Source organism: Mastomys coucha, unplaced genomic scaffold, assembly GCF_008632895.1.
Source record: "Mastomys coucha isolate ucsf_1 unplaced genomic scaffold, UCSF_Mcou_1 pScaffold6, whole genome shotgun sequence".
Lineage (NCBI taxonomy): Eukaryota > Metazoa > Chordata > Mammalia > Rodentia > Muridae > Mastomys > Mastomys coucha.
The window spans coordinates 15,068,523-15,095,454 of NW_022196912.1; the positions used below are offsets into that span (position 1 = coordinate 15,068,523).

The following is a 26,932-nucleotide window of genomic DNA, read 5'->3' on the forward strand; positions in this document are numbered from 1 at the left end:
CAGAAATCCTCCGCCTCCTTTCACCCCACTTCCCCCACAGAGCTGAAATAATCATTCTTCCTGCTCCCCTGGTAGTCATTGTCACAGCTCTAGATGCATGTTTTTGTCTAGCATCAAATAAATTCTGTTGAGAGTACAATAGTCAAGATTTGTAAGCAAACACACAAATGAAGACTCAGAGAAAGAATCAGTTAGGACTGAGACCTCTATAAAGCAAGTGATCATTATTAAATGACTGGAGTGAATCACAGATCTGTCCAGTCATTTGCTCACCAGAGCATTGTTGCATTCAGTAAATACTTATCATGGGCCCACTATCAAATAGTGGGCTTTATTTGCTCTTTTAAAAACTACTTAAATTCCTGCTATGTGCCAAGCATTGATTAGGGGGTCAGGGTATAGCAGTGAAACACGCAATATTTCTGTTCTCCTGCAACTTATGTTCGGATGTCAGCCACAGGAGACATTAACCAATCATATGATCAATATGTCAGGTGTTAAGTCCTATGGAGAGGAATGAGAAGGTAAAGGGATGAAAAGGATCGAGATTTTGTCTTGGAAGTCCTCTGGGGAGCTGTCATTCAAGCAGAAGCCTGGAGACAGCTAGGAAGCAGACATATAGATACCTGGAGAGAGAACATGTCCAGAGACCATGAGAGCAGTGATTCAATCAACTATCCTCTCAAAGCTGGGGAATGACTCATTGCACACAAAAGGCTTTTAAGTTGCCTCAAAGTGAAAAGTGGAAACCGAAAGGTTGGCTTTGTTTGTTTTTAAGTGGTCAGCTTGCAAACTACAGGCCTGAGCACCTTACTACCCAACACAGACAAAACAAGCTGAAATAAAGATGGTATGAGATATATGTAAAGGGATGGTTAAGAGTAGCAAAGGCTATATAAATCTTAGGCAATGCTCTTCATCAGTCATCGATTTCCACTAACAATCAGATAGATGGCATGTGCATCTATAGATGAAGGTCTTATCCATAATTGAATTAGTGCTGGCCCATGTTAGCAAACTCACACGAATGTCTTCAAAGTTCCTGGCTGACTTTCTGCCTTGCTTAAATTTGTACACCAGGCCTGCAGTTTGCAAGCTACCATAGTTTCCAATATACCATTTCCTGTTCCATTTGATTAGGTGAAACTCAGGCTCTTAACCAAAAGGTGACTTGAGTTTCTTTATTTACAAGGAAATTGCTGGTTAGAAAATTTCTAAGCTTTTTGGCAACTAGTGAAGCCAATTCATTAGCACCGGTTAGTGTATATAGTTCCTCTCAGGTGTAGTTACACTCTGTGAGCCAAGGGAATATCTAGGCTGCAGCTAGAGACGAACTTAAAATGTTGTAATCAAGCTGGAAATGTAGCTCACTGATAGAATATGTGCCTAGGATATGCCCTGGGTTTCATCCCCAGCACCGTCAAAAAGTCTCAACCTTGCAGTTTCTTACTCACACCGCCCCCCCTTAGATCTAACTTGGGGGGATAATGGGGAACATACATGCTTCAGTTCAACCCGAATGTGGCATTTTAGGAGGAAAACCCCAGCTGAGCACACACGAGTACATTTCAGCTTTGCCAGAAGAAAAATAGTTATGCATTATACATGGACTACAAAGACGTTTTTTGTAAGCTTTCTTTTCAAATGTTTGAGTTTTAGAACTTAAAACGTTCCATGTGTTTTGTGTTTCTCCTTCACTTAGACTAAAGAGAAGGGACTGAAATTTTGGTCTCAGCAGTCATGCGGTATATCCCAGGAATGTTTAATATAATATTATCCTGTGCTATAGAGTTTGTAAACAAGGCTCTTTAGACTCATGGCTGATTGCTATTAAAGACTTTTTACTCAACAGATATTATTATGTGCTAGACCCTGTTTTAGGTACAGAAGCTACAAAGTACTTTATGTCCATCCATCCATGTATCACAGAAAACAGGCCATAACCAACACTATAAATACATATGATGTCATGTCAGGTCATGAAGAAACTATTCTTCCTGCTTTATTCGGGGAAAGGGAATTTGGGTGGGACTGCTATTTTAGGGGAGGGAAAGTCTCACCCTTAAAGTCTTATTTGGAAAAAGATCTTAATGAAGGGAGAAAGGAGGCTATGAAGCTGTGGGGGAAGAAGTGTCCTGGACAGATAGATGGCAGGGCTTAGCAGACGTAAACTGCAGGGCAACTTGGAGTCTGATATGGTGAGATGAAGTCCAGTGAGAGTAAGTATTGGCAAGACAGCCATAAAAGAAGCCACGTGACAGTTCTCTCAAAGCCTGCCTCTGCTCTCCCTACTCCATCCCAGGGGAACCACCACTAGTCTAGTCTGGCTTCAGGGAGAAGTCAAAGAGATGACAGTGACTCATCCATAGGTCCTGTGTGCTATAGGGACTCATACATAGGTCCTCTGTGCTATGGGGACTCATCCATAGGTCCTGTGTGCTATGGGGACTCATCCATAGGTCCTCTGTGCTATGGGGGCTCATCCATCCATAGGTCCTGTGTGCTATGGGGACTCATCCATAGGTCCTGTGTGCTATGGGGACTCATCCATCCATAGGTCCTGTGTGCTATGGGGACTCATCCATAGGTCCTGTGTGCTATGGGGACTCATTCATAGGTCCTGTGTGCTATAGATACTCATCCATAGGTCCTGTGTGTTATAGATACTCATCCATAGGTTCTGTGTGCTATAGGGACTCATCCATAGGTTCCGTGTGCTATAGATACTCATCCATAGGTCCTGTGCGCTATAGATACTCATCCATAGGTCCTGTGTGCTATAAATTAGTCACAGACTTCCAAGATTCCCACTGATTTTTTTCAAGGCTCGACCTTCCTGACATATAGAGTCTCAGAAGTCTCCATCTTCACGAAGCAAAGCTCTCCTTTCTGCTTAGCAGGAGAGCCTCCTGAAATTAACAAATCTACACCCACGAAACCAAAATGCTGCCATGACTAAATCAGGAAATGAACTCATTTGGAAAGAAAATTCGCAACATGAGGGCTTTTTTTCCTCACTGAAGGTGTTCAGCACAAATAAAATAACATGGCCTCAGAGAAGCCAGGATGGATCAAGTCAGCTCCACCAGAGACTGTTGAAGAGGTATGTTACGCAAGAATTGTTTAGGGGCTCAAAGGGTTAAAGCACTTACAGAAACCACCTCTAGAAGAAACAGAAACAGAAACAGCACATAAGAATGAAAATGGAGTTTCAGGACAAAAGTTTTTAACTTCTAGCCACCTGCCACCCTATGTTTACACAAAGTGTAAAAGAAATTATTTTCTTAGACACGTGGAAATGGACTGCTTTTAATGGCAGCTAACAATAGAACAAATGAAAAAATCACAATAAGACATGTGTGTAAGGAATGTCTTCATGCGTGCAAAAGGAATTTTCATACAGCATTTCATAAATGTCTATACATGCATATTTGTACTTTTTAAAATACCATATGTAATGAAAGCTGTGCCTAAATATTTATAAAAATACCTTTATCTAACTAGGCTAGTAACATTTAATATTTTTCAATAAATTCATATATAAAATATATACATTAGTGCCAAATGGAACATATATTTTGAAATATGAACCCCAAGTAAAACTGAGGAATCTGGAGTGGAACCCAGGTATCTGCCAAAGGCAACTTCGGAGCAGTCGGTCATTTGGAGAAAGGAAATAGTGCCGGGTCCCTTATCTTCACCGACTGTTTTGCTTGTCAAAATTCTGGTATCACTTCTGCGGGTTTGTATTTGACTTCCGACCTCATGGCCGTTTAACCTGCCAACTATTATTTTCTTTGAGGCTTTTAACACTCCACCCAAGTATTTTGCTTTCCCGAACAGTTGTGTCCGTTTCCTTTTAAAATTCATCTTAACGTCGACCTTGGTTTAGAACCTGGGCTTAAAATGCACCCCATCTAAGGTTTCAGAGCGATTCGGATTCTGGGGCACCCTTGTGATGACCTAAAGCCAATAGCGCTCGGGGAAGCCAAGGTCTCCAGGGGGGCGCTCCGCTTAGTGCCAGGATTTCCAGACAACCTGAGAGTCCCAGGGTTGGGGCCAGGCCCGGAGCGTGCGACTCCTCAGGGTTCCAGCTCCCTTTCCAGGTCAACCAAGCCGGCGGGGACCTCAACGCCGGAAAACGCCACCTTTTCCTGTCTCCAACCAGGCGGACTAAGGGAGAAGGAAGAGAGGGCGAGCAATTAAGACAATTAGCTCATTAATTCTCTGGGTTCCTACAGAGGTCTAGGGACAGAGGGGAGGGTCGTCCTGAGGCCCTGGCTGGGTGACCGACAGGCGCAGGTGTCGCCACGGGCGGAATTTTACGGTCGGGAGCAGCAGCAGCTGCGCCACTCGCGCCGCCTAGCACAGCGTCCCGGAGAGCCGCCACCCGCTTCGGCCGCCTTAGGTCAAGCTCCGACCGACCTGGAGGGGAGGAGACGCCTTCCTCCCGACAGGAAAAGCCTGCTGCGTCTGCGTTTCTCTGCGTCCCGCAGGCTCTCAGCCTCCAGCCCCGCGTCTCCCGCGCGGCGGATCCGCGCTCCACGTTTTGGCGACAGCTTGCAAGGGGAGCGGGCTGCACATTGACAGCACGCGACCCTCCTCTTCCCTCCCGAGAGCCACAGCTGCCAGGGGGTCCCCAGGGAGCTGCGGCGACCCGGTCAGGTGACCCTTCTTTCCCCTCCGCAGGTCCCCTTTCTTCCGCTGCGAAGCCCCACACTGCTTAGGTGGGTTAGGTAGGACAGGGAGAGGCGGGGACACGAGGGTGTGCACGAGGGTCCCCGGTGCGGGCGGAGTCCCATTGTTCTCCCGCACCGTACGGGCGGCCACGCTCCGGGGTCCCCTCTTTAAAGGGAGCACCCCGCCACTTTTCTTTGTGCTTGAGGGGAGCCCCAGCCGGCTTGGCCTCTGACAAGAAGCCACCACCGGGGAGAGGTGGGATTGGGAGGTGACCGTGGGTGTCCTTTGTCCTCTAAGAGCCCGCACGCAGCCCCGCCGCCAGTCCTGCGGGTCCGGGGGTGGCGGGGTAGTGGGGGACAGGTACAGAGGAGGGAAGGCTTGAGTCCGCCCGCACCCTTCTCCCCGCCCTGCCCTGGCCTCCCGGCCCCGCCCCGCCCCGCGCCGGGCCCCGCCCCGCGCCCCGCCCTCGGCAGGTTGAGGCCGGGCGTCCGGCAGCGGCGCGCACAGCGTCGCCGGCGCTTCCAACCGCCGCTGGGAGCACAGCAGCCGCACGCTCGCCAGCAAGCCGGTTCCGCAGCCGCTGCCTCCCGGGAGACGCCGCGCACAGCCCCGGAGCTGATTCTGCGGTGACCCGTCGCCGCCCCCCTGGTGGTGCGCGCACCAGCGAGGACTGTGTGCGCCCTCGGGAGGCGACCGGGGCCGACGCCCGGCCCCCCGGGCAGAAGCAAGGAGCCTTGGAGACTGCTGGTGAGTGTGTAGCCCAGGCTGCCTCTCCACCTGTAAGACCGTCCCACCCTCAACCTAAGCCCCTTCCAGCTAGTGCACATGGTGGCCTTGGAAGACTTAGAGGGTGCGAGGATAATCTAGAGCACCGCCTTCTGGAGCTGAAGTCCAGAGGATCAAAGGGGACATCAGGCTTGACGTCCGGGAAGGGGATCAGGACGGAGAGCTCTGCCACCCGCGTCTACTTCTTTAGGGTGGGGCCGCAGGCAGCACGGCCCCCTCCGGGCCATTGATTGCCATTCTGGGCGCGTGTAGCGTTTTTTTTTTTCCAGCAGAACAAACCGCACTTGGCTACCGCGCCCCTCTAGTTGCGTGTTTGCCACCGCGCGGCCGCGGCGCGTGTGAGTGCACCGCGCAGCTTTTCAGTTTCCGCGCTGACAGAGGCAGGGCCGTGTAGCTGAGGCTCCAACCTGCAGATCTGGCAGTTGGAAAAAATTTTTTTCTTCTTTCTTGACTGCGGTTTCTGAACGACTGAAGCGTTTACAAGATCTTTGCTCACCACCACCCCCCTCCTCCTTCCCCTCCCTCTCCTCCTCTTCCTCCTCCTGCTGCTGCTCTTCTTCCTCCTCTTCCTTTTCTCTTCCTTCTCAGTAAGCATCTTGACACAGCCATGCGAGGACGAATGGATCTGGCCAGTCATTTTTTTCTTTATGAATTATTATACCCCACCCCCCTCGCCTTTGGGAGGGAAGCATGTGTTTCATCTTATAAATAGAAAGTAGCATATTTTTTGGCAGGACCTGCTTTATACAGCACCGTCTAGGAGAGGTCAGTTTAAAAATAAATACGCACTTGAATGTTACATTACCGAGCCGGCTGTGGCTGGGACAAGCTGCGAGGACAGCAGCATCAAAGCTGGGCGAACATCTGTGATGAAAGGAGTAAAAGCCCCAGAGTGCAGCCCCGGCTGACAGTCAAGTAATTACATTTTGTTTAAAAAAAAAAAAGTGAGTGAATTAAAACGAGGGTGGGAAGAGGAATGTCAGGCGGGGACTGGAACAGGAATCTTTGCAGCCTTGGTGCGTTTGCGGGCTGCTGTGTGCAGTGTGTAGGGGGCTCTGGGGAGGGAACTGATGGATGTGTTAGGGAGACAAAGGTTCCTTCTGCTTCTTCCCCACCCTGGCAGCCTGTAGCCCTCGAGTTCTGGCAGGGGGTGGAGGAGGGGTGCCGCCTTGAACATGTTAGGAGGGTAGCAGATGTCCCTGTGTTAGTCCTAGACTTAGGAACTCCCCTTAACATCACAGGGAGAAATAAGCCTCACTAGGAAGCAGCCAGGATGCCCCAGGGGTATCCCCAAGTCCATTAAAAGACTCCCATAATGGTCTGACTTATAAAAAGATCTTTCAACTAACAACTGAGCTGGGGAATACAACTTCTGGACAGTTGTAGACAGCTCCACCACTGTGATTTGATGGACAGTTTAGATGTAAGTATACACAAACACCTTTTTCAGAATGAAGACTGGGACATAAGGTGGCTGTGAAATGTCTAGCAATGTAACGTGTGAGATAAAGGATGAGATCTATATTCAAGGAAGGGTTGACAGTCCATCTGGAAACCCCAGGGTTTCCAGTAGGCCTCATGCATGGTATAAGATCGGGCTACCAGCCCCGAGGCTCACAGCCCCTGGACTCACAGATGATGTTTAGAGGAGAACTTTGGAAGCCTTCTGGGTCCATGGCAGTTTCTGTTTTCCAGCCGTCTCATCTGCTAGAGATTTGCATTCTGAATTCCATGATTGGAACATGGTGCTCAGGCTGTAGCAGGCCCTGAAGACATGAAGTAAGACGAGCTCCCTCCCAGCCCCTAATCTGAGCCCTGAAATTCTGCCTTGTATCTTAAGGGGACCTAGAGAGGCAGCTAGAGTAAAGTACTTACTGTACATCTTCTTTTTTTGCTTTTTATTGTGAATTTAAATGTGGTCCAGGATGCAGAGAAAGCTGTAACCAGGATTGCAGAATGGCTCCCTGGGGCCGGTTAGCCCTGCCTGCTCTCCAGTTTCCGCTTTCATGTGCTGTTTTGTTTTATGTCTGACATGTTCACAAAAGCTGCCCTTTTCCACTTATAAATTTCCTGCTATTCAACAGCATTGGGGATAAAATCGCTTTAACCTATATCACCCTAAGGTTTTTAACCAAAGCCATAAAACTTTCACAAGTCCTTTGCCCATTAGACATAACATTTATCCAATGGGTGGCAATACAATTCCCGATCTAAAAAGCCCTTAGAAAAACCGTGACAATTTATTATTATTATTATTATTATTATTATTATTATTACCACCTTTGTTTCCATCTGAGTTCATAGAGGCTCAGCCCAGTTTCTTTGTAACTAGAATCCCACTGACCTATTTTTTTTCATTGAGTAAGAACCTAAAAATTGTATTTTAAATGCACTGTTTCCCAGAGAACAAGTTAAGCCATTTGAGACTAATAGATTCAACCAGGCCAATAAAAAAAATCTCTTAAGAGTGCAGGTCAGAGAATTCTAATGGACATCAAAAGTAATCTAGCACAAAGCCTGTCCGCACTGCTACGTTCCCTTCTCAGTTCCCGTGTTAACCTCTTCATCACTGAACAATCATTCTATGAAAGGTGTGTCAGTGCCTCCATTTTACAGGTGTGATAACAGAAGACAGACCAGTGATGTAGCTTACCCAAAGTTAGACAGTGAAGGACACACATGAATGCGTGTATCCAAGTGTGCAATTCTACATGGAAGTCCATGCCTTTTGGGTTAAAGGATTGGGAAAGCCTGACATTCTTACCTTGGTGTAAGACCACCATGGCACAGTGCCTGGCTCTGGCATGGAGCACTTGTGTGATACTGGATAAATGATTCGGCTTGTGTGATTGTCTCATTTAATATCCACAGCCAGCCTGTAGATAGATGGTATGGTACATCTTTTCCAGACGAGAACTTAGACTCTTGAGTCCTGTACCTTGGTCAAGGTCACACAGCTAAGTAAGTAGCAGGGCGCAGTTTGAACTCAGGTACATTTGACCTAGTTCTGAATACTACACCTCCATTGTTTGGGTGGAGGGTTATGGGAACTATGAACTATGATTACTGTCATGGCTTTTGGCCTCTGGAAAGGAACTCATCCTGTAATACTCTTATCTCACCATATCCCCACCCAAAGGAAGGTGACAGCAACTGTCAGCCTTAGGGAAGATAGCTTGAATTACTTAATTATTAAAGGTGGTTGGTTCAGTCTTGTGTATGGCGACCTTGTTCTTCTATTGCAGAGCTAGTGTGGTGAAACTACTAGAGTTGGTCTGAGCAGTTTATAGTCTAAACAGAGATTCACTAGGTGCAGATGTGGAGCTCTGAAAAGAGAAAGCCATGCCCCAGGTGGGGACAAGGGACTCCAGTGTCCTGGAATGAACACAGCCCCTGTGTAGGCATGTCCTTGGATCAGTTAAAAGTAATAGGGCTGAATAACCATATTTAGTACGTCATTACGTCCATGAGGCCTGCTTGCAGCTCCTGACACCCAGTGAATAACCAGTGCCTGTTGGGTAGTGATACTGCCCTGATAATTCCAGGGAAGTTAGGAACTACAGGAGGGTGAGCAGAAAGGCCCTGAACTCTCCTTGACAGAGGTGCACATGCCCTGGACAACGCTAGATAAATGTCTGGTGTGAAAGATAGCATAAAGAAAGAAGCCTTAGAAGCCAGAGCACGCTTGCCCAGGACGATCTGCCTGGCCTCTGCTTCTCATGAGCTGTGAAGTCCCAGCTTCATCCCAGGGTAGGCTCTGGAAATGACTCAGGTTTGCTTCAGAACTAAGGGGACAGCTGTTAGAGTTGGGGCTGTCCAACCTGATTTGGAATTTTCTCTTTTCCTGCCCACTTCCTTTAAAGAAGACAAAACAAAACAATATCCTACAAACTATATTAAGTAGCCAGCCACATCTTCAGCAATTAGCAGTCAGTCAGGGATACTTTTCCCCCTTTAGCCTTGATTGCACTTCAATTGACAACTTTTACAGAGTGGGGTACCAGACTGAGTGTGCCAGGTGGAAAAGCAGCTTTTAAATCTAACCATATAGCTTTATAGTAGGAAACAGACATTAAAATGGTGGCTATTTTGTTGTGGTTTTGTTTCTGACTCTGAACTCCCAGTCTTTCTGTCTCAGCATCCTGAATGCTGGAACTATATACAGATGCCACAGTGCCCAGCAGTGCCACCTCTGCCACCCCACTTGTAAGTAGCCAACTGTATGGAAGCTGATGAGCTTCAATAGTGTCTGTGCAGTCATTAGTGCCTGCCTAAATGAGTCCTTCGCAATAGACCTCAAGAGTAAGCCTTTTTCAAAAACTAAAGATTGTTAGCAGGTTGGAAGCTGCGTATGTCAGAAGGTTAGGACCAGCCTTCTAGCCTTTGGTTCTTAAGCAGTATTAAGTGGTCACATCCTGTAGTGACCCAGTGGGGTTTACGCATACAGCATTCGTGAAGACTCAGAGAGACCAGGAAAGGGAACTACAGGAAGCCAGTTTGATAACGTCCCAGTCCCCTTCCTGCACCACTTTACAGAGGACTCACTACACCAGTGGGCAGTGGCTCCCTGTGGAGAGGGTTTCTTCTGTGTCTCAGAGTGCTTTGCCCTCACAGTGGCTGCAGGGCTTCTCCGGTAGAAGACTCACTCTGGGGAGCACCAAGCCACAGTTGTCCAGATGACTTGTGTGTTGTGTGCCTTGCAGCCTGCTGAGCTGGAAGAGCATGCCAGGGAGATGCAGGGAACCATTGGGGGCTCTGCTTGGGAACAGGCAGAGGTAGCAAAGACTGGACCTGAAAGCACAGGTTGGTAGCTTGATGTGGATCTGTATGGTGTGATTCATGCCTCTGGAAGCCTGTTTCTCATCTCTAACAGGATTTGGTGTTTGATGAGCTCAGGTCATCCCTAGCTCTAGATTTCAATAAGCCAGTATTCATGCAACCTGCCAGCATTGACCTATTCTGCTAATAATAAAGAGGGGCCGTGGGCTGGAAAACAGCCATGTAGTTCTCTAAGGAGCCAGAGCAGGCTGGAAGGCAGGAACTTCAAAGACAGGCTTCTGTTTGGACAGCTTACACATTTGGGAATCTGTCTTGTTCTGGTGACATCCTGAAGGTCATATTTAGAGACACATGGCTCCCTTTGGGCAGGTCCTAGCACTAAACTGCATGTGGTGTTCTCACTTTTAGATGTCTTCAGAATGAAATGTCTTCTAGTCGTGCTGTGTTGGGGTGAAATGGTAAATTTAGTGCACACTCAAGCTGGAGGCTTTATCCTGGATTCTTCAGGAAGGACTCCTTAATCCAGTGACTCACCTGGGGAGAGGTGATCACTGCCACCAACCTGCTGGGAAGCACACAGCACACTCAGTTGGGTCTCAGCTGTTGTGTATGGAGTCAAAACAGGGATTGCTTCATGCTCAGTTTTGTGTTGGGCAGGAAGTTTGACTTTTGGAGCCACATCGTTTGGAAGACTTTACTTACACTTTAATTAAAGCAATCAATTGGGTGTCCAGTTCCTAAACTGTAAAAGAAATAAGGTTGTAGAAACTTCTGTGATGGCTATTTTTGGTGGTCATCCTGACTGTACCTGGAATTAGCTAAAATTCAAGCAGCTGGGTACACCTGTAACAGATTTACATCATTAAGCCATTAGAAAGAGAAAGACCCATTTGTAATCTTGAGAGATGACAAGATATACCTTTAATCTGGGGCTCCCCTTCTGGTGGCAATTGTAAAAAGGACTTGGAAGGAGGAAGCTTGCTCTCTTTGTCCTCTCACCATCACTGGCGTGGGAAGTCCTACTTCTTCAGGAGTCTGGCTTTACTGAAGACCAGCTGAGATATCAGCCCTGTGCACTGAACAACAACTACTGGATTGATTCTTGGACCTTCCATTGGTAGACAGCCATTGTTGGACTAGCTAGATCACAGCTTGTAAACCATTCCAATACATCCCTATATAGTCCTTCTATATGTTCTGCTCCTCTTGAGAACCCAGACTAATGCAGCTTCCAGTGGTGAGTTTCCAAAGCCTACCTTGTACAGCTCTGCTCTTTCAGAGTCACTATTACTAATATCTACCTCTCCCTGGGGTTAGGGCTCATTGCCACCAGCCATTTGCCAGGCAAACATGCCCCAAGAAGATGCCCACAATTCTATTTAGAGTTTGCAGAGGAGGAAACTCAAGTCTCAAGAGGAAGTCACTGGCACCGATTAGCACTGTGACACCAGGAAGGGGGGAACAAATGCTATAAGCTGGTGGAAAGTATTTAGATGAACACCGGCTTCTGGAGCACCTTATAACATGGGGTCTTCAGACAGGTTCCAACACAGCAGGATGTGGGAAGGGGTCTGGTTGGGGTCCATGCAGGGTCCTCCAGGGCCTTTGGCTTTTCTCAGCCACCACTTCAGCTCACAAGTAAGCTTGTGGTAAGCTAAGATGCCTAGGTCTGTTTTTATAAGAGCTGCCAGCCACATCCTGCCTCCTTCTGCACTTATGTGATTACATAATGAGCAGGGCTTCCTACTTATTCATTTGATTCTTGTTGACTTCATCCTGCCCCTTCTCAAGTCCTACAAGGCAATTCTATACCCTGGCCTGTCACTGGCATATGGAGGGGTCCCTGTGGGTCCCTTGCTATCGAGAGAGAAGTACAGCTGCTATGTCCTTCAAGTCATTGTCCTATCATCAGGGCTTTCCTCAGGCTTTGCCAAAGTCAGTGTCATATCTAATCTTCCCACCTAGCAGCTCTCTCCAAAGAAGCAAAGGTATCGAGGTGCTGAGTGGACACCGACTAGGTAGGGCCCATTGGCCATAATTTCTTCAATGTAAAGATCTCAGTATCACTAAAAATAGATGCAGCAATCAACAAGGAGTCTTATTCTCTTTTTGAAAATAATTTGGACTGTGTGTATGTTTAAAAAAACTACTCTATAGTTTTTCAAAGGCTCTGCACAGTGACCAGATGGAGACAAGTATTTGCTGGGCCTTAGGACATTCCATCCTCTAAGCCTTGAGAAAGCTGTTCTCAAATGAAGTGGAGTCCTCTCTTGTGCTGTTACAGGCCGCACCCAGGGCTTCCCTTTGCTATAGGATGCCCATTGTGGTTTCCTGGTATTTCCTCTTATGCTTTTAGGTCACATGAGCCAAGTTCTCCTGAACTCACTTCCACTTAAGAGAGGTCAGCAGAGTGGGCTCATTGCTTCTCCAGAATCTCACTCTTTAAGTTGGACTTGAATGTAATCAGAAGAGTTGAATAGCCCAAGGTAGTCTTAACTCAACTCTCTAATACGACACTTGTTTACACTTTGTAGGCATGGGTAGAAGTGGTTTCCCCTGTAAGTGATATGGAAGGAAGCAGTAACTACAATTCAGTGTGGTGGTTGGTAAACGTCAGATGCACACATGATGCTAAGGAGTTTCAGAGGCCTTGGCTATGGAGAAGAGCTACAGCTGCAGGGCTGGGCAGCTCGTTGGCTTGCCTGTGTGGTCATGTACTGTCCGTCTCCAGGCTGTAAGGGTAGGCCTGCCTCTTAAGGGTTTTAAGATTATGAGTGGATTCTAGGTAAGAAGATAAAGAGGAAGAGAGGCAAATGCACAACAGGGTGATCGTAGGGGCGAATGAGGAGAGATTCAGTGATAGAGCTTTGGACTTGACAGGAGAATGAAGCTAGGAAGAAGTTGAAATGACATCTGGGTCTTGCCATTTACAAAGAAAGAGAAGAAAGCACAGAAGGCCCTCACCATGGGTAGTCATAGGGAGGAAAGATAGTTTCCCAGGAAAGCAAAGCGGGGAACCCCACAATGCTGGAGAGAAACACAGTGCTTCAAACTCTGAGAAGAGCTACTATTTTACCTATTGATTTCAAGTTCCAATCTGTGGCAGAGTGATGCTACTTAACTGTGCACAGTGAAATATGACTCGGACCCCACACAGCAAGATCAATAGTGTAAAATCCTCAGACTTATCATTAACTACTTCAGTGAGAAAAGAAAACACCGACCATATGCTTGGTTGCTATGGCAATGTCAAAAAGTTTCTAAGAGCTTACTTTCAATTTCTTTACCTACGGACTGGTCTGGTCCCTGGACCACTTTGAGTGGTTCTAGTCTAGACTTAAGTAGGCCTGTGTGAGCTGACGTTCTACTCTGGAAGTTATCATTAGAAGTGGTAGTTGAAGCCACGTGCAGGGTGTGATTGAAGGATGGGGGTGGACAACAAAGCTTTGTAGAGATGCATCTAAAGCAAGGGTTCAAAACTTTTCAGGAAGGGGTTTGATGTTCTGAGGGCCACATGCAGTCTCTGCCCAGGTATCAATTCTGGCAGTGGTAATTCTGCTGTGGTCTCTCAACTTCAGTCTGTTGAGGCTCGAGGCCTGATAGTTTTCTTTGAGGGACTGTTCTAGGAATTGGAGGGTGTTCAAAGTATGTTTGCTTTGTGTCATGAGGTGCCACTAGCCACTCCTTTCCCCCTAAGGTCATAGGATCAAAAATGTCTAGACACTTCTTTTGTTACTTACTGTGGGTGACAAGCTACCCTCCAAGGAGAACTGCTGTGCTGTGGAGAGTGCAGGAACAAGTCCCCATTCACCATGTGTTCCAATAAAACTTTATGTATCAAAGCAGGTAAGAGACTAGATCTGGCTCACCTAGTGTAGGCCCTTGATGTCAGAGATGGGTGGAAAGAAAAGAACTTATGTAGTGAAATCTGAGCAGCTTGTGTTAGTGGCCAGTATGTAAAAAGACCCAACAGCAGCTCTCATTTATAGTACCATGGCTTACCTTACTTACTCTTTTTGAGACAGGCGTAAAAATCACAAAGGCAGAAAACAGGAAAATAACAAATGACATAAGTTCTACTACACGAGACCTAAGAAGGCCCAGAAGCCACGCAGCTTAGAGGCAGGATTACGTGAGGTGAGTCAGAAAACTTCCTCCTGGAAGGAAATGGCTCTCAAGCAGGTCTCAGAGGATGTTATGAACTCTGTTTGATGGGAGGAAGGTAAGGAAGACATTCCACCTTGGGACGTGGAGTTCTTGGTTTCAGAAAGTTAGGAGGGAAGTAAAGTGTGAATAGCCATGGACCGAGGGAGGGAGCCACTGTCCCCAGGGCAGTGAGCCCTGAGATTGCGCACTGTCACGTGTGCGCTTCCTCTGGGAAGAGAAGTAACTACATAGGGTATTTTCTAGGAACAGGATGTTTGTTTTTTTTTGTGTTTTTGTTTTTTTCCTGAGGCTTGGAGGTTTTTTGTTGCTTTAAATTTTTAATCTTCTGACCTTAACCAACCACAAAGTCAAATTCCGTTTGAGATTATGTTTCATAATAGCAAAACCAGCAAGAAGCTATGAGTTAGAGCTGGACATTAGAGTGTGGCACCTTTTTCACCCATTGTGGGCATCTGAGAAAGTCAGGTCAGAGTCTGCTGCGCATTGCTGTTGCAGTCTCTGCGCATCCTTTCTCTGGGGCTGCTGGACTCTGGGAGCAATAGTGTTGATTGGTAAGTGTCATGTTGTCCAACTGATGGTACAGATGTGTCAGAAATTCTGGCTTCTGCTGATTGACCCAAAACATGAGTGCCTGCCAGGTCTACAGCAAGCACTCATCTATCAACTATTACATGTATGAATTCTTTAAAGAGCCAGGCATTTCAGATTTGCCTTGTCTACAGAGAAAACTTGCACTGTGGGTTGTTTTCTTGGAGCCAATCAACCTGGTTAATGTAACAGAAAAATCAAATTGGATATGGATTGGATATCTCAAAATTTGAAGTTCACTGTATGCTTTGTGACTGATGTAGGAGGCAAGCCCACTTTGGGCTCATGGAAGAATTTCAGCCTAGTTAGAGAGTGCATGCGTTCATTCAGATATATGGGTATAATATAGACAAGTGTGTAATTAACATAGAGGAGTAAAATGGCCACATATCCAGTGCAGATGTGATGCAGAGAAACCCGTGGTTTTAACCCATTCAGAGAGCATGGGTGGTGTAGTCAGCCCCAGCAAGATGCAAGGATAGCTCAGAAATCCCCATCTGTCCCTTTTGTGACCTCAAAGGAGAACAGAGTATTCAGAATGCCCACTTTGAGAATGGATCATAACAGCAAAGGGGTTGAGACACCCTCGCTTCAGGCCTCTTTTTTGTTTTTTTGTTTCTTTTGTTTTTGTTTTTGTTTTGTTTTGTTTTTGTTTTTCCTAGACAGGGTTTCTCTGTTTAGCCCTGACTGTCCTGGAACTCACTCTGTAGACCAGGCTGGCCTTGAACTCAGAAATCTGCCTGCCTTTGCCTCCCAAGTGTTGAGATTAAAGGAATGCACCACTGCTGCCCGGCTTGCTTTTCTTTCCTTCCCTTTTCTTTTCTTTTCTTTTCTTTTCTTTTCTTTTCTTTTCTTTTCTTTCTCTCCTCTCTCTCTCTCTCTCTCTCTCTCTCTCTCTCTCTCTCTCTCTCTCTCTCTTTCTTCCTTTTTTTCACTTCAGGCCTCTGAAGAGTCCACAGTCTGGATTTCCAGGTTCCTCCTGTCAGAGCTGGAGTTCCGCACAAGCAACTGTAAATGTTAGCAAGCTCTGTTTTGCTTTATTATTTGAGCAACTAAGCAGTCTTGGGAGATTCTGACTTTTGGCAAAAATTGGAATAACTGAACAGTGCTGTAAACAGGAGGGTAAAAATCTTTCTTTATTGATATTGTCTTTGTATGGTCACAGACCAAGTTGGATCCATTAGTTTTGGAGCATGTGAGAAGTTCACAGTAATGTCCTTGTTGAACTCCTACCCATCAGTCCTCGAGGGCCTGCTGGGTGCTTCTGGCCAACACTGAGGCTAAGTCTCTATAAAACCAGTCATGCAAAATGAACCAGGCATGAGAGAGCTTGCCCTTGGCCTACCTTGTTATAACTGTTAGGAATCAATGTCCATATAGTCTGCCCTTGTAACTCACTTTTATAAGAAAAAAACGCCCTAATGGGCTCTCTTCATAAGTGTTGGAACCTTGGGAGGTGGGCATCCTGTCATTTAGTTTTGCTTTTAAAAAATCTTTTAAATAGTGCAATTAAGTTCTGTAAATGTAAGGAGTGTACATAAATTAGTAGTGAGTCTCCCACATGGCATCTGTGGCTCCCTATATAATTGGGGTTGTAAAAGAAAGTCAATACAAGCTCTTGTTTAATCATAAGTGAGAAGTCCATTTATAAATAATTGAAGGTGGGGGTGTATCAGACTTTCTGAGTGGGTCCACCAAACAGAGCCTGTTCAGCTGGGCAGGATTTGCAGAGCCGAGCTCCAGAGCTGGGACTGTGGGCTCATAGAAACTCACAGTTTTGCAAGAGGCAAAAACTGCCCTCAGTTTGAGAACCATGAGCAGAAGATAAGACTCTAAAGATAAAAAAGGCATCTTCTGCTGGAGTAGAACAGGCTAGAAATATGAAAAGCATGCCGATGGGATGCTGTTGCAGGGTAGTTCACTGGTCTTGTTTCCTCCCACCCCACCCCCTTTAAGTTCATTGTTAAATGTTTAATACCAAAATTCTTCTCTTTGTGAATTGATCTTTTTCCTTAGAGAAGCATGTGTGCCCCTGCTAGAGTTGCAACTGGCCTGGCCTGTGGAGTGCTCCGTAATGGTGCTTAAGTTTCCTGATTGCAAAGGTTGGCTAGTCATTAGCAAGTGAAAGCATAGCTGTGTTTGAACAGAAAGCCTTTTCAGGGTCAAGTCTGTGGACTTGTTTATAGGGGAGTGTGAAATGGAGCCTTGGGGAAATTAATGAGTGTATCCCCTGTAGAAGGCTTCCATGTACCTTGGGGGAGGCTCCAGAATTCCGGCTCCTCCCGCTGTGAGGCCCTCCTTCTGTGGAGTATACATTGTCTGATCTCTACCCTTGGCTCCCCAGTCCATCTCGCTATAAATCTGGTTCTCTAGTTCCTCCCTAGAGGGAAGTCAAGCTCTGTTGTCCTGTGTTCTCCTGCTTAGTGGCCCTAGTGCCTCTCAGTACAAGTTAATCTCTTTTTCATTACAATGAAGTCAATTCTTCAGATCACTAAAGATTAGTGTCCCATTAGTTTTCTTGTAGAGTGTTCTTTCACCTTACTTGGTTGACCTCCAGTTGCCCTCCCCAGAACGTGTAGAAACATGTTCCAGGTAGCCTGATTTATCCCTTCCTAAGAGTGCAGTTTAGGAGTCTGAATGAAGTGGAGGGGCAGAGAAGTTAGTACCTTCTCCTGGTTGGTCTCAGAGAAACATGTAGGAGATGCTCTGCGCTAGGAGCCAGGTGGAGGGTGCTTACCCATCACGCTTCCTTAAGATTGTTGGTCTATACAGGAAAGAGTAACAAGATTTATTTTTTGCTTGGTAATGTGCAAATGCTGTTGCTGGGTGCTAGGGGATGGCTCTGTGGTGACTGTGCCTGGGCAAAAGGGCGAAAGGGTGGTATCTGGAGCTGGGGATGGAGCATGGTGACTCAATCCCTGCACACTTGCCTAGGTCCCTAATCCCATCCCCAGTACAGGCTTGCTGGGCAGGGGTCAGGTAGAAGGTTGAGTTGGGATGCCTTTGAATCATGTGAGCAAGGCTCTTTCTGAATTCTGTGCCAGAAAGGGGAAGTTGAATTCCAACTCACTTCCTACAAGTAGAAGAGAGGAAATGAACCAGGGCCCCTCAGGAAGGCATCATCCTCTGCTCACACAGCCTGCCCCTGTTTGCTCATGTGTGTTTTGAATTAACATTGCAACCTGTTTTGCAGGATGCAGGACATTTTTTTTTTTGTATCCTTCTCCCAACCAAGAATTAATCTAAAAATAATTAGTAGGCAAACCAAGCATTCCTTTCTTAAAATAAATGGATTTTCCCTCAAAATTTCAACCTCTTTGTTCTTTCAGAACCAAGTAAGTTGCCAGTATACTCAATTCTGAGCAATCCAGGAACTGACTTTTCAGTCAGTAATTTGTCTTCTTGTAACTCTGCCCCCCCCCCATGCCCTTGCTGTCTGCTTACTTATTTTAGTATGTGTATTAGTCAGAATTCTCTAGTCACAGAACTTATGGAATGAATACTTTCTCTCCTCTCTCATATATATATAATAGAAATATATGTGATTTATTGGAATGATTTACAGGCTACAGTCCAGACAATCCAACAATGACAAAGGTCTGTGCATAGAAACCTTCCTTTCTGTCTGTGAAAGATCCAGGAAAATAATGAACATACACAAATGCTAAAGTGAGTAGGACACACTGGAACTTGAACAGAGAGCTTGATCACAGGAAATGGGTAGCCTGATGTCCAAGACTAGCCCCCTTTGCCTGGACGCCCCATAGTCTACGCTGGTGGTGGAGCCCTGAAACACAGTAATAAACACTCATCCTGTGACACCCTGACTTTGCCAGACCTAAGTATCTTGTGCAAAATCAGTTCTCTAATACCGTGTGTGAGCCATGCACATTTAGTTATATTTTTATTATTCAAATAGCCAGTTGATTCAGTAGTTTCAGAATGCTGACATCTCAAAGGATGAACATGGCAGTCTCCTTTTTACCTTTGTCCCTTCCCATTCACATTGGCTATCTGAAGACAGTCACCCGTGTTAGTATGTATCATATTAATATATTGTATAGATACACAAACCTACACAGTTAGATTTACACACTTCACTTCCGAACGAAGCCCTTTTCTTCCTTTGAGCATGAGCATCGCTGGCTCTTTCCCTATGGCTGTATTCAATGGTTCATTCTTTCTTAGATGCAAATACTAATTTGGGTGGCTGTACCATCTGTACAAATCTGAAGGTAGACAACTCTTGTCTATTACGAATGTTTGATTGGGTACCCTGTAAACAGTGTCTCCCATATCTTTAAGTAGACTATGCCCCTATATGTAGAATCTGAGTCCAAGGGCATATGATTCGCTAGTAGGAAAGATACCATCCAGCTGCCCTGCGTGGAAGCTGCTGTTCATGCTTCTACTTTCACGCATACAGAGGCCTCTTCTCTCTGCTCGGCTCTGCATGCATTTGTACCTCTAACAGGCTCTGGAATGCATCCCCTTGGTAACTTGGGAGCTAACTAAATTCTCAAGACTGTGCTCTCTAAATGGCTTACCACCTTAGATGGGTAACCTACCCTGCTGGTTGGATGTGTCATTCTTGGGTCTAATACATGATCTTTTCAGGTGGACTCAATGTCTGTGCCACAGTAGTGTCTATTTGTAAATGGGAACATTTGACATTCTAACAGGAGCCTCTTAGGTTCTTATGAGTGAGAGAGCATTGTGATAATGCAGAAAGACTCTCACAAAATACTGTCATGTTAGATTCTTGCTGCTGGGGACGCACATACCTTTTCCAGGACACCCCCCTCCCCCATTTCCTACTAGGGAAGACTTTAGCTGTTTATGAGCAATCCAAAGAGCCAAGAGCTTGGAAAGGGACGATAGACCCACTAGCTGATAAACAGGGCTAGGAATATTCACAAATCTTGGGAGAGGACAGGAGAGAGGACTGGGTCAGAATTACTGGATGCTGCCCAGCACTGTATATGCCAGTTCCTTTAAATAGGAGAGCTGATGTTTTTGCCCAGTAATCTCCCCTCTTAAAAATCAAACCAGCCTTCCATTGTCTTTGGCAGCTGTTAGGCCTGGCACATGCTGCCGGTCATCTTACTCTCTGCTGTTCCTGTAGATTTGTCATAGCCCCCTCGGTAATAGTTTTATTCTACCGTCTTAGCTCTGGAGCCGGTCATGCTATCAGCCCCTACCCGGCATCCCTTTTGCTCTACCTTCCTTTAGGTCTAGGAGGTTTCCTCCATACCATTGTCTTTTCCCCTCTTATCTCTGGTCTCTGTCTTAGTTCCACCAATATAAACCTCAGCCTTTACTAAGCTAAGGGGACCTTCAGCTAAAAACCCTCACTTCTATAGCCAGGCAGGGGCTGCTCTAAGAGGCCAGCCAGGAAGTCTTGGTACAGACCCTCAGATAGGAGCAAGTGTGCCTTCTCTTTCCTCATCCCTGCAACCCCCCGTTCTCATTTACTTACACAACAGACATGAGTGGCCCTGCCAGAAACAGAGAACTACACTCTGGTATTGGAATGCTCTGTCCTGGATACTTCTTGGCCTTACATATCCCAGCAGACCTCAGGCAGGCATTGATGGCAAGCCTTGAATCTTTTCCAAGGCAGCTGCCATCCTGGCCCTGCTGGTGATCTGCCCCAGGGAGTGGTTCTTGCCAGGGCTTGCCTACAACCTCCTGGGGCAGGAAAGCTACGCTTGGGGTCCCAGGGTTGGGGCTATGTGTTGTGTACCCATTTGTCAAGGAAACTGGTGTTTTCTTAGGTCTACCAAGGGTTCGGCTTTTTGTGTTTGTTTTGTGAGATAGGACCTCAAGCATCTCAGAACGGCCATGAACTAGCCCAGGATGCCCTTGGAATACTCCTCTCTCCACCTCTCCAATGCTGAAGCTGACTTTGCAGGCATTCCCTACCACTCCCCCTATAAAGTCTTACCTTTTGTTATTGAGACAAGACTCAAATCAAAGCGAAATAAGAACTTTAGGACCTGAGATCCTATTATGTTTACTGGCTCTGTGGTTTTGGCTTGAACACACCTGTTGCCTCAGGCCTCCTCCTCACACACAAGGAAGGCCGAGTGGGGCTGTGTGTTCCCCACTCGTCCTTCTCTGTCTTCTCATGCCTGGCTGGCTGGACAGCATGCTTCCCACACAGTGGGCTGTTGCCTTTGCCAGTGGGTGGTGCATACAGTACAGCCCTTGTCACCTGTCACTGACGAGCGAGTTTGAAACTCTTGCTGAAAGGAAAGAAACATGGAACAGATGGAAAGGGCCTCCAGCTGCTGCCAAGCAAATGGGACTGTCTTCAAGCCACTGTCTGACCCAATCCTAGGAGTATTGTCAGGTCTGGTGCCAGAGGACTGAGGGGGGCGGGAGGGAAGCAGGGTGAGAGTTTCAGGAGAGTTTAGCTTCTCTGTGTCAGCATTTGGGGTTGGTGGGATGATGGGGGATTTTCAGAAGGTTAAGTTTTTCATCAGCAAGGGAGGCACTGGCAGTCCTCCTGGAGTACCTTCCTCCCAGCTCTTCACTTATGCCTGCAACAAATACCATCTACAGGGAAGATGCTTTGGTTTTAACATTGTACCTGCATTGATATCCACTTAGTAAGTCATGGTTTCTGTGGGTATCTGGCCACAACTAAGAGCCTGGGCCTCATTGGGATGTGACCAAGGTTTGGGCCAGAACTGTGCATATTATCAGAGACTAGATAGGGTAAATTGACTTCTACTTCAAAACCAGCCAGGAAGCTTGGCCAGGTGCATGGGTGAGGTCAGGTGCATAGGCATGCACTGCCGGCACCTCTATACTTAGTCTTTTTTAGCCCTCTCTCCATCCCCCCTCCCTTTCTTTCCCTCCTTCCTCCTCTTCAGCTCAGATGGGGTTTTCTGTAATGTAACCTAACCAGGGAGTGACTGCTGCCATATGTCCTTGGATAGAAGCAAGTCACAGTTGGATCTGCAGAGGCGGGGAGGCGGAAGGCTTACTGTAGAATCTCACCTCCTGCAGAGACAGGGTGTGTGCCTATATCAGTGATGTTCCAAAAGATCCTCAGGGGCAGCTCAACCTCTATATGGTCCCGGTGTGCCTTGAAATGGAGCAGTTCTTTTTCTTTCATCCCAGCATATGCTGGAGTCCTCGATGGATGGCTCAGTGTTTTCCCTACCGCAGCTTGATTCCAGCTGTAGCTCTTCTCTCTTCTACCAGAGTGTTGGTACCCCTAACCCCCCCATCCTTAGTCTTATTTCCCCATTGGTAAGAATGCATTCTAGTGAGGTGTATCACTTATTAAATGATAATTTCCAGCCTTCTTTAGGGCTAGTCAATTTAATTTCATTTGTATGCATATATCAGCAATAAGTCACTGTCAGTCTTGTGAGTGTCATTCAAAGCAAAAAATATATAATTTTAAAACAGACCCAGTTGGTCTGTATATCATATGCATGGCTACTCCGCATGGAGGTCAGAAGAGCACATCAGATCTCCTGGAGTTGTAGGCGGTTGTAAGCCCCATATGGGTGCTGGGAACTTAACCCAGGTTCCCTATAAGAACAGCAAATTCTTCTAACCATTGAGCTATGTCTCTAGTCCCTTGACATCCGTTTTGAGGAGAGATGAATATCTTAGATGTGTTCAGAAAACCATGTCTGCTGTAGCTTTGTTTTTTAAAGGTTATTTATTTACTTATTTATTTTATGTATATGAGCACACTGTCACTGTCTTCAGACACACCAGAAGAGGGCATCAGATCTCATTACAGATGGTTGTGAGCCACCATCAGTTGCTGGGAATTGAACTCAGGACCTCTAGAAGAGCAGCCAGTGCTTTTAACTGCTGATCCATCTCTCCAGCACCGTAGCTATGTTTAAAAAGTACTGATGCTTTTAGCTTAGGGGCTAAGTACCCCCTTTTCTGTTTTCCCCTGAACTCAGAACTAAGAATTTATTAATGAATCCCTGCTGAGGTTAAAGTTCTTATCACAGTTAGTAGAAGGAAATAAGTCGGGCTTTCGCTGGGAGCTGACTTTGCGATTATCTCCAGGCACTGGGATAATGTTCTGGGAAATGGCAGGTCTGAGTGGACCCTGAAGGCGAGACCATCACAACCTGCTCTGGGATACTATTGTGGGAAATGGCAGGTCTAGGCCATCACAACCTGCTCTGGGATACTATTGTGGGAAATGGCAGGTCTGAGTGGACCCTGAAGGCGAGGCCATCACAACCTGCTCTGATTTCTTTTCCAGGTTTCTCCTTGCTGTAGAAGGAACTGGATAATATAACTGATTCTCCAGAAAGACCCACGTGGCCCTGTGCTGAGCAAGCTCTCTCACACCCCGTCTCATTTTAGATCCACTTGAGAAGAAATGATGTGACAATTCTTATCAAAAAGGACTTTTTGGAAGTGTGGGATACCCGTGAAGAAGGTCACCCTTTCCCTGGTCTGTGAAATAGACATTCTCAGATTCCAAAATGCCTGCCAAGACCCCAATTTACCTGAAAGCAGCTAACAACAAGAAGGGAAAGAAATTTAAACTGAGGGACATTCTGTCCCCTGATATGATCAGTCCTCCCCTGGGGGACTTTCGTCACACTATTCACATCGGCAAAGAGGGCCAGCATGACGTCTTTGGAGATATTTCCTTTCTTCAAGGGAACTATGAGCTCTTGCCTGGAAACCAAGAGAAAACACACTCAGGCCAGTTCCCGGGGCATAATGACTTCTTCCGGGCCAACAGCACCTCGGACTCAATGTTCACAGAAACACCCTCCCCGGTGCTCAAAAATGCCATTTCCCTCCCGACTATTGGGGGATCCCAGGCTCTCATGCTGCCCTTATTGTCACCAGTGACATTTAATTCCAAGCAGGAGTCCTTTGGGCGTCCCAAGTTGCCAAGGCTCAGCTGTGAGCCTGTCATGGAAGAGAAAGTTCAGGAGAAAAGTAGTCTGTTGGAGAATGGGACAGTCCACCAGGGAGACACTTCATGGGGCTCCAGTGGCTCTGCGTCTCAGTCCAGCCAGGGCAGGGACAGCCACTCTTCCAGTCTGTCTGAACAGTACTCCGACTGGCCTGCAGAGGACATGTTTGAGCATCCCGCCTCCTGTGAGCTTGTGAAGTCAAAGACTAAATCAGAAGAGTCCCTCTCTGACCTGATGGGCTCCCTGCTCTCCCTGCAGTTGGATCTTGGGCCCTCACTTTTGGATGAAGTCCTGAATGTCATGGATAAAAATAAGTAACCAGGAGTCAGCTCTTTTTCTTGGGAGTAAGAGGTACCAAAATAAGCAGAAAACAAAAAGTGAACTAACCACAGCTGGTGGAAAGAGCTGCCCTGACTGTTTTTATTTGCAGCCATGTGATGCATTTTCTAAAATAATGCTCCTGTTCCTACAAAATATTTTTTTAACCATCATGCCCTGTTTGCAAAAATTTTGAAAACAATAATTTTTAAAAATTAAAAAAAAAAAACAAAAAACAAAAAACAAAAACCTGTTCTGGCAAAAAAATAAAAAGGAGGAAGTGAGTCAGAGCTCATTTTCAGCAGGCATTGCTGATGCTCAAACATGCTTGATTTCGTTTGTATGTTTGTTTGTTTGTAGATGTGCAGAAATCCAAGCTGTCTAGGAGGGTTGAGGCCATGGGTCTCTCCACGGCGATTTACGGCATGTTGTGAGAAGGAAATCAAAACTTACTTGGCACCTACGCCTTCTTTTCTAGACTCTTTTGTATATTGTGTCTTTTGGGTTCACCATAGCGAATTCTCCAGTATTAAGATTTTACTCTCTTTTCATATTCAAACAACCATACAGGATTTGGGGTTTTTTCCTCGTGGTTCTTATATATCCCTGTATATTATTTCCATGTTGCAAAAATTTGACTTTCAGCTACATGTTGGTTAAAAACAAGGTATTACTGTAACTAAGTTATTTTTAAAGTTGAAATATATTTTTATGTGCCTTTGGCTTTTTATTGCAAAGTCTACATTTTATATATAATACATCAAGTGTTATTTGTCTTGTTTCCACTTGGGCTTTCTTGCAAGCTACATATGTGTATTTGAAAACAACAAAAACAACCCAACCCTATGCATTATCAGCATGTCCCCCCTTGCTCCTGTGTTACCATACTTCCTATAGGAGGCACAGGGTGATGTGTCTGCAGACTGGAGGTGAGGTAGGTATTTAAAGACAGCTCATGTCCACATTACTTGGGTACATCATACCATGAAATAAAGAGTAAATGCTAAAATGAATGTGTTCATTTATAACAAGAACAGAAAAGATTTTAAGACCATCTAGTAAAAGTTCTTCTAACATGTACCCACACCTTTAACATAAGCCAAGAGATGACTGCAGTTTTGACTATTTTTTTTTTTAAAGATTTGACCCTAGAAATAGGAACACTTAAGAGAAATGAACACATGCTATCATTTTTGTTATTGTTGTTGGTTTATACAAACCTGAGTGCTGAGAGAAAGAAGAGAGGGAGAGAGTGAGGAGAGGAGTTAGAGGGGGAGGGAGAGAGAGAGATCAAGGAGAGAGAGGAAAGAGAGGAGGAGGAGGGAGAGGAAAGTAAGAAGAAAGAGAGAAAGAGAGGAGAGAGAGATGGGTGGGGGAGCTGAAACTGTAGGCCTTTGCCACAGGGCCAGCAGAGCCGTTGTGCATGCCTCCCTTCAACGTTGGCTACAGTATGTTCTTACAAACTTAGTTATCCTGTAAGACAAAGGCTTGCTTGCAGTGTAGGTCCAACAGACAAGGTTAAGGAAGCTTCAGGAGATCAGTCAAGGTCCCTTCCCTATACAAGTGCACTGAGGATATTGGTTAAGGAACCCGGACCAGGAAACTGCACACAGATTCCTGTCTTTCTTCAGGCACCCCTCCTGACTCTGAGCATTGTTGCCAACAGGGAGTGCCAGCTCCCTCTGCTTGGTGTATCCCTGAGACACCTCCACAGCAGCGGCTGGAATTCTTGCCTGGAGTTTAGAGTTCTTAGACTTGAATCATATGATGTGTGCGATGACCTTTGAACTTAGAAGTGAAATCACTTGGGTGTCTAACCAAACAGCAGAGTATAAACCGTTTCCCCTCGAGCACTGAGTCTGTTGAGCAATCCCCAGTCCTGCACCTTCACCCTGCTTCTTCCCGGTGTTCCTTTCTGTGGCATCACACTCATTCGCAGTTCAGAAACTTAGACTCTCTAAGACAGTGAGGTCAAGTTGCACAGGCTCATTTTTATAGCTAGTGTCAGCCAGCCAAGCTCAACACTTTCCCCATCTTATTACTGATCATATTCAGTCTCACTGTATTCTTTGTTGTATGATTTCCGGGAAATAGGGAGAGTTGTGCCTCCATCTTCTTTGCTGCCTCTCCAGCAGTGGTGGATAATGGCTCTGGCAAGGTGTCATCTTCTGCATCCCTCGAATGTCTACCCACTTGACTTTCCAAACCAAATTCCATATTCAACAAAATCCATACTCTGTCCAGACCAAACAACTAAAACACACACACATGCACACACACACACACACACACACACACACACACGTGCGCGCGCGCACATGCACACACATGCATACGCACGCATACACACATACACGTACACACGCACGCGCACACACACACGCACGTACACTGTAGGTGTACTTGACATAGCAAATACTCTGCTATTATAAGAAAATGGCCTGGTCCAGTCTCTTGAGCAGCAGGTACCCAAGTGGCAGTTAACTTTCTGTCCTACAAAGAGGCACTTTAGACTCCTACCTGCTGAGAGCTGATTTGGTGTTCTCAAGCTGTGTCTCCATCCCACTTACAGTCTAGTTTATCTTCACTTATTTAAAGAATTTAAGGAAACCTAAATGGACTTCATTTGTAAACTAAAAAGTGACAAGCCACCTGTGTGTGACCGAACTACCAGAAATATGTCCTATCAT

General features: G+C 46.1%; 2 protein-coding genes across 4 annotated transcripts; one reads left to right on the forward strand and one right to left on the reverse strand.

Annotated features, from left to right (window-relative positions):
- Positions 1-3,293: 3,293 nt before the first annotated feature.
- On the reverse strand, positions 3,294-7,142 carry LOC116080474. Its single transcript, XM_031356844.1, has 4 exons — positions 7,100-7,142; positions 6,272-6,330; positions 4,426-5,457; positions 3,294-4,173 (listed from the first exon to the last, which is right to left on the reverse strand). Exons 1-3 carry the CDS (start codon positions 7,140-7,142, stop codon positions 4,501-4,503), a joined length of 1,059 nt encoding a protein of 352 aa, XP_031212704.1. The 3' UTR covers positions 3,294-4,173; positions 4,426-4,500.
- On the forward strand, positions 4,655-25,251 carry Cdc42ep3 (CDC42 effector protein 3). 3 transcript variants are annotated; one of them, XM_031356059.1, is made up of 2 exons: positions 4,655-5,427; positions 23,252-25,251. In XM_031356059.1, exon 2 carries the CDS (start codon positions 23,478-23,480, stop codon positions 24,240-24,242), a length of 765 nt encoding a protein of 254 aa, XP_031211919.1. In that variant the 5' UTR covers positions 4,655-5,427; positions 23,252-23,477; the 3' UTR covers positions 24,243-25,251. The 3 variants fall into 3 exon arrangements, with proteins under 3 accessions (XP_031211919.1, XP_031211920.1, XP_031211922.1); XM_031356060.1 differs by lacking the exon at positions 4,655-5,427 and adding an exon at positions 5,437-6,231; XM_031356062.1 differs by lacking the exon at positions 4,655-5,427 and adding an exon at positions 6,250-6,410.
- The last annotated feature ends 1,681 nt before the right edge of the window (positions 25,252-26,932 follow it).

Excerpts from the sequence above, each read along its gene's own strand:
- LOC116080474 (XM_031356844.1), bottom strand. The coding sequence starts at position 7,142 with ATGGACCCAGAAGGCTTCCAAAGTTCTCCTCTAAACATCATCT. Across the intron at positions 6,331-7,099 it reads TTCTCCTCTAAACATCATCT|ATGTTCGCCCAGCTTTGATG; the intron begins GTGAGTCCAGGG and ends CTTTCATCACAG. Across the intron at positions 5,458-6,271 it reads TCCCAGCCACAGCCGGCTCG|GTGGAGAGGCAGCCTGGGCT; the intron begins GTAATGTAACAT and ends ACGGTCTTACAG.
- Cdc42ep3 (XM_031356059.1), top strand. The coding sequence starts at position 23,478 with ATGCCTGCCAAGACCCCAATTTACCTGAAAGCAGCTAACAACAAGAAG.